The 11307-nt window shown below is 43.9% G+C and overlaps 1 protein-coding gene across 1 annotated transcript; it reads right to left on the bottom strand.

The window, feature by feature from the left end:
• Window positions 1–200: 200 nt before the first annotated feature.
• MLANA (melan-A) lies at window positions 201–10972 on the bottom strand. Its single transcript, XM_068973530.1, has 4 exons — window positions 10896–10972; window positions 8563–8659; window positions 1592–1705; window positions 201–269 (listed from the first exon to the last, which is right to left on the bottom strand). The coding sequence occupies exons 1-4, from the start codon at window positions 10970–10972 to the stop codon at window positions 201–203; spliced, it is 357 nt and encodes a 118-aa protein (XP_068829631.1).
• Window positions 10973–11307: the final 335 nt, after the last annotated feature.

The raw sequence follows: 11307 nt of genomic DNA on the forward strand, positions 1-11307 counted from the left end.
AAAGCTTTACCCATTTTAATATTTCTCATCATTTCCTCAATCAGTTGCCCTACAAAGAATTTGACACTCAGCTTATTAGTAGAGATGATCATATACACTGTTTCTACAGGATTCTGAAGCAGAGCATTGCATGTCCACATCAAATTCAAGCAAAAGCATGCGGGAAATCATTTCAGCACCTCTCAAGGCCTCGCTGGCTCTCATGGAGAATAAGGTGGTGGTGACTGTTCTGCGGGCAGTTTCTCATAAGCAGGTGGAGCATTGGGAATCTGTGAGGATGAGAAAGGAGAGCATGGGCTTGACAACAGCACACATGGTTCTGGAAGAGGGATTAAGTCATAATAGTTAGCAGCATGCTTATACTTTTGCTCTGGGTTGAAACTTGTTCGTTTGACTGCCCGTATCTAATTTCCACCCAATGAGGTAATTAATGTTAAATTACACAAGTGTGTATGTTGAAGCATTTGGACGGTGGTGGGGGGATAACAGCAGAGAAAAAAGGCTAAGTGGCTTCCCCAAAATTTCCTTGGATTATCTTTATCAGTAGAAGCCCCAAGTCCTAATTTACAAATTTTTCAGACCTGTTACAGACACTGATCACACAGCATCTTTACCACAAGCGTAAATCCTGATAGCTGTGTCTAAAGGCAGTTGCTTCTATCAACAGAGCACAATTCTATCAGGCCCTCATTTAATGCTCACAACAACCTCAGGAATATTTCTGTTGTTTTTATGTTACAGGTCAGGAAACTGGGGCACAAGGAGGTTAAATCACTTGATGAATGTCTTACAAGTGGCCAGTCATAGAGCTAAGAGTCAAATATAGTAATTTGGCTCTGGAGCCAGTGCTCTCAAAAGCTATAATTACTGCATCTATACCGGGACTGTCCAGTAGAAATAGAGTACCACATAGTGGTTTTAAAATTCCTAGTAGCTGCATTTTTAAAAATTAAGAGAAACAAAATTAATTTCACTAATATATTTTATTTAACCCCACTTTCATGTTGAAGTGAGATATTATCACTTCAATCTATAGTCAGTATAAAACTCATTAGTGGATTTTTATGTTATTTTCCTCATACTGAGTTGTTGAAATCTAGTATGTATTCCAGGATGTCTTAATTCAAAGTACTGCATCTCAGGTTTCAATAACCGCATGTGACTAGTAGCTACAGTGCAACTATTGGACAGTGCAACTCTATACAATTAATAATAGGCACTTTTTTCCTCTGTTAGTTATGTCTATGTTCAGGACAAAAGCAATTATACTAAACAACATGAGACAAGAAGACATTGTATCCAGAACCAAGTTCTTCCTTTGGGCCTTACAGGTAGATGTTTCTTTATTGACCCAGGAAACTCTGGATACGAGAGGACACAATTTAAGAAAACCTCTGTGAATTCCCTTGTTTTTAATCTTACTATTTACTTTTTATTATGGTAAAATATACCATATAAAATTTAAACCATTTTTTAGTCAGTAGCATTAAATATATTCACATTGCCCTTGCTTTTTAAATGGCAATATTTTATTCATTAGAGTTAAAAGTAGGCATATACAGAAACACCAGGATGCAGGATCTCAACCTACCACAGGTTCACAATTGTTCTCTTGAAAAGGCAATTTGCTGTCCTGTTGACCAAGCCACTCATGTGAACATCCTCCTGTTAGGGTACTTTGAGTACCAGCATGAATGTTTTTGTCCTGAAATGTGAATTCATGAAGGTCAATGGATGAGAAAAAATAATTGAGTGCATTAAAGAAAAGGAGAAGGAAGCTGACATTTTAAGAATGAGTTTTAATCTTGGCCCTGCCACTTATCCTCAGTGTATCCTCAGGTAGTCACTTAATCTCTCTGAATTTCAGTGTTTTCATCAGTAATATTAAAATAATGTTACCTACCTCTCAGAACTAGGCTTCCCCCGTGGTTCAGTGGCAAAGAACCCCACCTGCCAGTGCAGGAGATGGGGAGTCAGGAAGATCCCTTGGAGGAGGAAATGACAACCCACTCCAGTATCCTTCCCTGGAAAACTCCCATGGACAGAGGAGCCTGGCAGGCTACAGTCTATGGGATCACAAAGAGTTGGACATGACTGAGCACAAGAAAACACCTAATACTGTGCCTGACATCTATTAGTTGGTCAATGAATATTTTTGAAAGGAAGAAAAAGAGTGAAATACAAAACTGGATCTCAGAGAATGATTACAAGAGGAGTAGATCAGAGCTAGAGACGCAGCAGGTGGTTTCGCAGTGAGGAGAAACATAGGAACAGCTTGATAGCAGGGACACTGTCTATTTCTGCCTTCCCCATAATGACACAGAGAAGGCAATGCCACCCCACTCCAGGACTCTTGCCTGGAGAATCCCATGGATGGAGGAGCCTGGTAGGTTGCAGTCCATGGGGTCACGGGGAGTCAGACACAACAGAGCGACTTCACTTTCACATTTTACTTTCATGCATTGGAGAAGGCAATGGCAACCCACTCCAGTACTCTTGCCTAGAGAATCCCAGGGACGGTGGAGCCTGGTGGGCTGCCGTCCATGGAGTCGCACAGAGTCGGACACGACTGAAGCGACTTAGCAGCAGCAGCAGCATAATGACAGCAATATATCTGAAACACTGAATGCTTGTGTTGTGATAAAAATACTGTGGTTGTAATGCTGAGCTTCCAAGTCGCATCACAACAATGACAAGTCAGCCTAAGGCTGTTGTGCACTTTGAATTATTGGGGGAAGGGGTGGGTAAAAGCTTATAGTTTGGTTATTTGCATAGGTTGAGGGGGTGATGCTCTCCATCCCTAGAATAGAATGAGAACAGTTTGTGCAAGACGTACCAAAACAGGGACTGCAGAGGCACTCTGCCCAAATGAAGTGGAGTATTTCATTACTGGTGTTGTTTTAAATTGCTGGCACATTGTGATCATAAAAAGCAGACTTTTAGTTGTTCTTACCATTAAATTCTCCACAATAGTCATTCTCAAACTTTAGAATGCAGCAGTGTCTCCTGGGGGTCTTGTTAAACACAGATTGCTGGGCTCACACCCAGAATTTCTGACATAGTAGGTATAGGGTGAAGCCCTATAAATTTGCATTTCTGGCAAGTTCCCAAGTGATACTGATACTGCTGGTCCAGGGCTCTCCAGGCAACACACTTCCTTATTGCCTGTGCCTGGCATGACCCCACTACGATCTGACCCTTAGAGGAAGGAGGAGGTCAGGTGGGGGCCATAGAAAAGGAGGGAGTATGTGTCTCTTCTAAAGGGACAAACCACTGCATAGCTGCCAAGTTTTGCCAGATCTTTCGATTTTTTTTTCAAAAAAATAAACTAGAAATTAAGATTTTTACATAAAATGTTACTTTTAAATGTTTGCACCTAATTCCGTTTTTTTTAAGTTACAGACCCAAACATTATCTGTGAACCAAATCCACCAGTAGGGCATGAGCAGCTCTCTGGGGTTCTGGCTGGAACTGGAACAGCGAGGCTGGGCCAGGTTTCAGTGCCTCCTCCGCAGGCTGGCCTGTAGACTGTGGTTGATTATTGGCGTTACTGGGTTGAAAGAGAATGGCATCCGGACGGGTCTCCCAGGGAGGAGAAGTGTTTGGATCATCAATTGGATGAGACCAGACATGGTTGGGGCTGGTACCTATAGAGTCTGCTGGCTGTAAAGAAGTTTTCCTAAACTCTCCTCTGAAATCATTATTGACACTACCTTTTGGAAGTATATAAGCACAAGGATCCCAGTCTTGACGAGAGGATCCAAGGAGGTTCGGCTCCCCTCCACAGCTCCCAGTGATATACCTCCAGTAAGGTGCTTAGTGGGCTGCCTGCGTAGCTCAGCTGGTAAAGAATCTGCCTGCTAGGCAGGAGACCCTGGATCAATCCCTGGGTCGAAAAGTTCCCATGGGAAAGGGATAGGCTAACCACTCCAGTATTCTTGGGCTTCCCTGGTGGCTCAGAGTAAAGAATCTGACTGCAATGCAGGAGACCTGGGTTCCATTCCTGGGTTGGGAAGATCCCCTGGAGGAGGGCATGGCAACCCACTCCAGTATTCTTGCCTGGAGAATCCCCATGGACAGAGGAGCCTGGCGGGCTATAGTCTGAGGTTTGAGGTTGCAAAGACTCAGACGTGATTGAGCAGCTAAGCACAGCATAGCACAGCACAAGGTATGTTAATGTTAATGCATTCTCTCCCTTTATCTTGATTATTGGTTTTATTCCTTATTTTTTTAATCCTCACCTACCATAGGTTAAGAGCTTGATTCACTTCCCCAGTTCATTGCCAATTCTGTGTATTTGCATCAAACTTCAGTGTGTGTGTTCAAACAGGGTCCTAGGTCCCACCACCAGAGATGGTCCCAGACTCTACATTTTAGCAAGAACCCTAGGTTATTTGAGTGCAGGGGGCCCTGACTTACATTGAGAAACATGACACTGAAAGATGTGAGTGTAAACTGAGCTGTCAGGAGAACTTTTGAATTTTTCCTCAAGAATCAGAAGTGTTATGTCCTCAACTTAGAAGTGAAAGAATAAAATTCATAAATATGAAAGCCAGCTTCCAATGCCTTATAAATCATTTTTTTGTAGAAACGCATTTCTGCAAAAAGCATTCTTTCCTTTCAAAAGATGTTTTTCAGGTCTAAGAGGAATTGTTGGGCAAGGAAGAAATTTTAGGAGACCTTACTTCCAACCAACCTTTCTACCGTTCTGTGGTCAATGAAAGTGGAAAAATAAACATATTTCAAAGCTTGGTGAAAGTTGGTTAAAAGTGGTACCTGAAGCTTGCATTAATCGTCATTTATGTTTTTCTGTTTTATAATGAAAACAGAATCACCAAAGAGAGACAGGGAGGTAATTATGTAATTAAATACCGTATTTAATGCACTACTTTACATAATTTTGCCTACATTTCTTAGACTGCTGGTCCCCAACCTGGCTTTTCAGTAGATATGAAAGTCTCAAAACAAGATTTTAATATTAATTTTAAAAATAAATTACTCCAGTTTTAAACATCAGATGGAACCAGGGAATTTAAACACAGTTTTTAAATCTCATAAAAATTCCAGAAACTCTGCAAGTCACTGGTCAAGAGCTGGAGGAGTGGAGGATGGCAGGTTGAACAGCCAGGCAAATGTTCAGTGTTGGAGGCCATGGCTCAGACTGTCATTCTTGCATTGAACACGTTTAATATAAGAGAGTGTTGAACCAGAATAGAGGGAGAAAGGTTGTTTTTTTGTCTGGGTAGCATCAAGCTAGCAATTATGGACAGTCTTCCTTGCAGTCCAAGGGACTCTCAAGAGTCTTCTCCAATACCACAGTTCAAACCATCAATTCTTCGGCACTCAGCTTACTTCATAGTCCAACTCTCACATCCATACATGACTACTGGAAAAACCATAGCCTTGACTAGACAGACCTTTGTTGGCAAAGTAATGTCTCTGCTTTTCAATATGCTATCTAGGTTGGTCATAACTTTCCTTCCAAGGAGTGAGTGTCTTTTAATTTCATGGCTGCAATCACCATCTGCAGTGATTTTGGAACCCCCAAATATAAAGTAAGCCACTGTTTCCCCATCTATTTGCCATGAAGTGATGGGACCAGATGCCATGATCTTAGTTTTCTGAATGTTGAGCTTTAAGCCAACTTTTTCACCCTGCAGTCCATCCTAAAGGACATCAGTCCTAGGTGTTCATTGGAAGGAATGAGGCTGAGGCTGAGGCTGAAACTCCAATACTTTGGCCACCTCATGCAAAGAGTTGACTCACTGGAAAAGACCTGATGCTGGGAAGGATTGGGGGCAGGAGGAGAAGGGGACGACCCAGGATGAGATGGCTGGATGGCATCATCGACTGGATGGACAGGAGTTTGAGTGAACTCCAGGAATTGGTGATGGACAGGGAGGCCTGGCGTGCTGAGATTCATGGGGTTGCAAAGAGTCGGACATGACTAAGCAACTGAACTGAACTGAAGGAACAGATACCAACATATTGAATTTGTAGAGCTTTTATTCCTTGAACGACTAATCATAGTTTTTTTTTAATATGTAAACATAGAATTAATTTTTTTAATTATAGAAGAAAGCATATATTACATAAAAAGTGACATGCATCATGTTATGTCATCTGTGTCTAGGTGTATAATAGAGCAAATGAGACTCAGAGAAATGAAAATCTAAGGCCACCAGTAAGTCAACAGCAGAGTGAGACCAAATCCTTATGCCATACAATTGGGTGACTGCTGTGTGCCAGGCATCATGCTAGGCTCTGGAAGTAAAAGGGGAATAAAAAATACTCTCCGCATCAGCTCCAAATGGGATAAAGAGAAGGGTTGGAAGAAGCAAAAAGTAACAAATTATAAGGCAATGTCATAACCCTGTTCTAGAGGTACACATGAAGTGTATAGTAGAGAGCAAAGAGTTATATTCCCTAACCTCTCAACACAAGGCTTTGCTATGGTTGGAGTCTTATTCAGACTCAAGAACTTCTCCTTCCCATAAATGCCACCACACTGGAGGGCTGCTGCTTGGTGATTGTGTCTCCCCACGTTCACCCTTTCATGATTTATATCTGGGACACCATGGCAAGGTGGGCATTAGGAAAAGGGTTACATGGGACTTCCCAAACTTTCCAGCAAGGAGAAGAATTTGAAGCTACCATTTTCACCTTCCCCTTCACTCAGCTTATTTAACTTCTATGCAAAGTACATCATGAGAAATGCTGGACTGGAAGAAACACAAGCTGGAATCAAGATTGCCAGGAGAAATATCAATAACCTCCGATATCCAGATGACACCACCCTTATGGCAGAAAGTGAAGAGGAACTAAAAAGCCTCTTGATGAAAGTGAAAGTGGAGAGTGAAAAAGTTGGCTTAAAGCTCAACATTCAGAAAACTAAAATCATGGCATCTGGTCCCATCACTTCATGGGAAATAGATGAGGAAACAGTGAAAACAGTCAGACTTTATTTTGGGGGGCTCCAAAATCACTGCAGATGGTGATTGCAGCCATGAAATTAAAAGACACTTACTCCTTGGAAGAAAACTTATGACCAACCTAGATAGCATATTCAAAAGCAGAGACATTATTTGCCAACTAAGGTCCATCTAGTCAAGGCTATGGTTTTTCCTGTGGTCATGTATGGATGTGAGAGTTGGACTGTAAAGAAGGCTGAGCGCTGAAGAATTGATGCTTTTGAACTGTGGTGTTGGAGAAAACTCTTGAGAATCCCTTGGACTTCAAGGAGATCCAACCAGTCCATTCTGAAGGAGATCAGCCCTGCAAATGATGCTAAAGTTGAAGCTCCAGTACTTTGGCCACCTCATGCGAAGAGTTGACTCATTGGAAAAGACTCTGATTCTGGGAGGGATTGGGGGCAGGAGGAGAAGGGGACGACCCAGGATGAGATGGCTGGATGGCATCACTGACTCGATGGACGTGAGTCTGAGTGAACTCAGGGAGTTGGTGATGGACAGGGAGGCCTGGTGTGCTGCGATTCATGGGGTCGCAAAGAGTTGGACATGACTGAGCGACTGAACTGAACTGAACTGAACTTCTCCTTCTCAGACTGCCAGGCTCTAGCCCTCCACCCAGACCAGCCCTCCTCTCCACCACAAAGCCACTTTCTCTGAATGAAGTGTTGCTAAATGAGGAAGGGGACTTTCCAACATCTTTTGTAAAGATAAAAAATTTTCCCCATTATATATCAACCTCAGAAGCTTTCAGATCTGTAATAAAGAGAGAGGAGAAAGAAAAATTGCAACTCTCCTTCTATCCTGTTGCTCACTGTGGAAAATGCCTTTGGATGCTTAAGTTCTAAACTGATACCTGTCTTTGAAGCAAAGTTTCTGAAACCTGTGGTCTTTACAGGTTAGTGACTCTGTTGATGTTGCTTGTTTGTGAAGGATCCTGGTACCCCAAGACTGGACATTGTCATTTGTTAACTTCCTGCTTGTATGGGTAAAGGAGCAAAAATCCTAATAAAACCACATCAAGCATCAAAGGAGGGAGGAGCCTGTTAAAAACCTGGCGGTGCTTTGTGCTGCTGAGGGGTGGACAGTTTCCTGCCCTGATGGCTACATGGGTCCTGGCTATGCTGGACTGCTTGCTAATAGAGTTAGAAGAACTTAGAATTCCCAGGAACCCTGGAAAGAAACGGGTGAAGAGGTAGGGTAAGAAGAATGGGCCACTAAGTGGAGTAACAGAGCCAGTGGGAATCCCCAGAAGGATTGGTAAGACCTGGAGCGCCTCATGTACTTCTGTTCAACTGCACAAGAGGACCATGAAGCCTTCCCCCTTGCCCCCAAAGCCATCAGCTACATAGGCAGGCCCTCGAGTTTGCTGTGAGTGGAATCAGAAAGATGGGCCAAGTTCCTGGTTGGGATTCATGCCTGGGCAGAGGCAAAGGAAGAGTTATAAGATGTACAGCGTAGAGAGAGATGCATCAGAACCATGAATCAGTGCTGGAGGTGATCATGAGACCGTCATTCCACTCCCCAGAACTTCAGAGAAAGGAGAAGGGAAGTCCTGGAACTGGAGAGACTCAGCAGGGATAACTTTACTGACCTTTAAGCTTCGGTATCCACTTCGTCTTCTGCAGTACCAGCAGCTGAGAAGTAGTAGAATTCCCAGAATCACTGTCAGGATGCCAATCCCTGCAGCCCTGGCCCGAGAGACAGACAAGTCCACCTTTGTATGGAAACCTTGCTCCAGATTATGATGAAACATGTGTCAGTCTTCTCTCTTCACAGGGGCTTTGCGATCAGAGCAGCATCTCCCAGTCCCCAAGGAGTATTATTCCACCCCACCCCACACCAGGCACCTGTGGGCCTCCAGCATGCATATACAGAGACAGAACTGTCTCTAGGAGCCTCTCAGGTGTGTGTCCACAGCAGCAGTGCTGACTGTCATGGGCCCCAGCACCCAGGCTCCAAGTGCAGCAGGTGCAGTGGCAGCTGACCCTTCTGTGGACTGAGTTATCTTTCCATCAGGGCTAGTTTAAAACATTTTCCCCAACTGTCAGTCCACAAAAAAGAAACGGAAATTAACTTTGACTTAATGTCTGCTGTAAGCTGGGTACCATGATAACCATTCTGTATTCATTAGATTATTTAATTCTCACAACAACCCTGCCAAGCACTATGGTGAGCACCCTGCTATTGGCCCTGTCACAACAATCCTCAGGGGTAGGTATGACATTCATTTCACATCTGACATCCCCAAGACTTTAGGCTGGTAAAATGCCCAAGGTTGCACAACCAGAGAGTGGCAGAACCAGCATTCACAGCGACTGGCCTGAGGTACCCAGCCAGTGCCTTTTTGACCACATCACCCCTTCCTGGAATGGAGCTATTACAAGGGCATTCAGCGGGTTCTCATGACTGAAGGCAGATGATTCCATTCCCAGCATGCCTGTGCTCTCATTCTCCCTCCTAGGTCTGTGGTCACCCCCTTGGGCATCTTGACACACACAGAGCTCTGTTTGAACTCTTCACACCACAGTCACATTGCACTCACACACAGGAAGTGAGAGCCCAAAATGCTGGGATGTGCCAGACACACCATAAGAACCCATTGCCCAGCAAGGCAGGGCTCCTCAGATGTCACCCAAATACCTCCTGCAAGGGAGTTGCCTGAGATGCATGTTAAAGTACAGATCCTGGGCCCCTGACCCCAAGACCTACTGAGTCAGCCTCTTGGGCAGCAGTGCCTAGGAAGCTGCATTTTCACGAGCTCCATAGGTGGCTTGTGCCGCCTCAACTGAGAACTTCTCAACTGTGGTTTCACAGAGATAGAGTCTGTTGAGTCATCATGCAAATCCTGAAAAATATACTACCTAATACCATGTGCAGTTGCACCCCTCAAGAGTATATTTTTGCTGTTGGGACTTTTTTTTTCAGAAGATCTCACCACCACAACCCATTTGACCATGCAGGGATATTAGAGAATCCCACTAGGGTCTTCCGAAGAAATACTCCAGCCTGAATTCCTCTTCGATGCCTTTGACAGGTTCTCCATCTCTCTTGCCCCTGCTAGTTCACTCCAGTAAAGCAATTCAACAGTTCTTTCCCAAGACAGCAGGTTTGCAGGAAGTTCTGAGCAGATCACTTAAGAGATGGTCCAAATAAAACCCAGATTCCTCATTTGTCCTGATGGAGTCTCCACTCAGAGTGGGGCCCCTCCTACCACCACCACCCCTTGCCCACTATCACCTTGCAGAGTATGTCCTGTGGCTTATGTCCCCATCACAGCACTTATACCTGATGAAATTACTCCCATGCCTAACTCTCCCAGTAGGTTGTAAGATTTTTTTCAAAGGAGAGAATAGCATCTTGAGCTGGTGTACATTGCTTAGCACTTAGAAATGTTTAATCATGCAAATACTTATTTTTAAATAATTCATAATACAAAACACCTTTCTTTAGGGTAAAGCATTGATGCAAAGGTTATGACCACCCTTTTCACCTTGGACTCAGTCAGCAGGTGGAGGGACGCACCTGCCCTTCAACCTCACTGTCTTTTGGCAACTTGCCTCTGTTCTATCTGCAAACCACCTCTGGGAGCCCAAGTGGAGTAGTCAGGCAAGGCTTGAGGACAGAGGCATCATGCTCTCAGACAGGATTTTCAGCCTGGGAACCCACAGTAAAGGCCTCATAGCCAAGAATGCAACAAAAATGGCAAGATCCAGGTTTTTGCCTTCCCTCCCTCTTTGCCTCTTTGGCCTCAGAGAAACCTGAGACCTTTCGTAGGACCTCAGGGTCTCCTTACCTCATTGCCAGGTTTATTTCTGGAGAAATAAACACTAGAGAGATTTACGGACCGACATGTGCTGGTGGAAGCCAAAGACTGTGTCAGCAAACGGCAAACTGTAACCCCGCTGGGTCTGATTTTGAACTTACTCTTCAGTCGTGACATAAGAGTGGCTGTGCCCTTTCCTGGGGGAACCATAGAAGAAGTGAACCTCTTCTCTTGGCATCTTGTAGGGTCAGGCCACGGGACACCTAGCAGCAGGGACACACAGGTGTCATTTCATGCATCCAGAGTGTTCTTACCATCTCAAAAACACCCACAAAGACATTCTCGCTAGGTGACCGAAAATGACATCCAAACCCTCTGTTTTCTCTCTCTGCAAGGACTCGTACTTGTTTCTTTCACAGATGTCAAGTGGGAATTGCTCAGGCTTTTAACCCCTTTCTACCAACTGAAATTTAAGTTCAAAGAAGAAACCACAAACAAAAGGAAAAAACTTTCAAACTGAGTTGTGATTTGGGAATTAATTTGACTCTATACCACAAACTTGTAGAGAAATAA

The sequence above is a fragment of the Capricornis sumatraensis genome, chromosome 6, assembly GCF_032405125.1.
Source record: "Capricornis sumatraensis isolate serow.1 chromosome 6, serow.2, whole genome shotgun sequence".
NCBI lineage: Eukaryota > Metazoa > Chordata > Mammalia > Artiodactyla > Bovidae > Capricornis > Capricornis sumatraensis.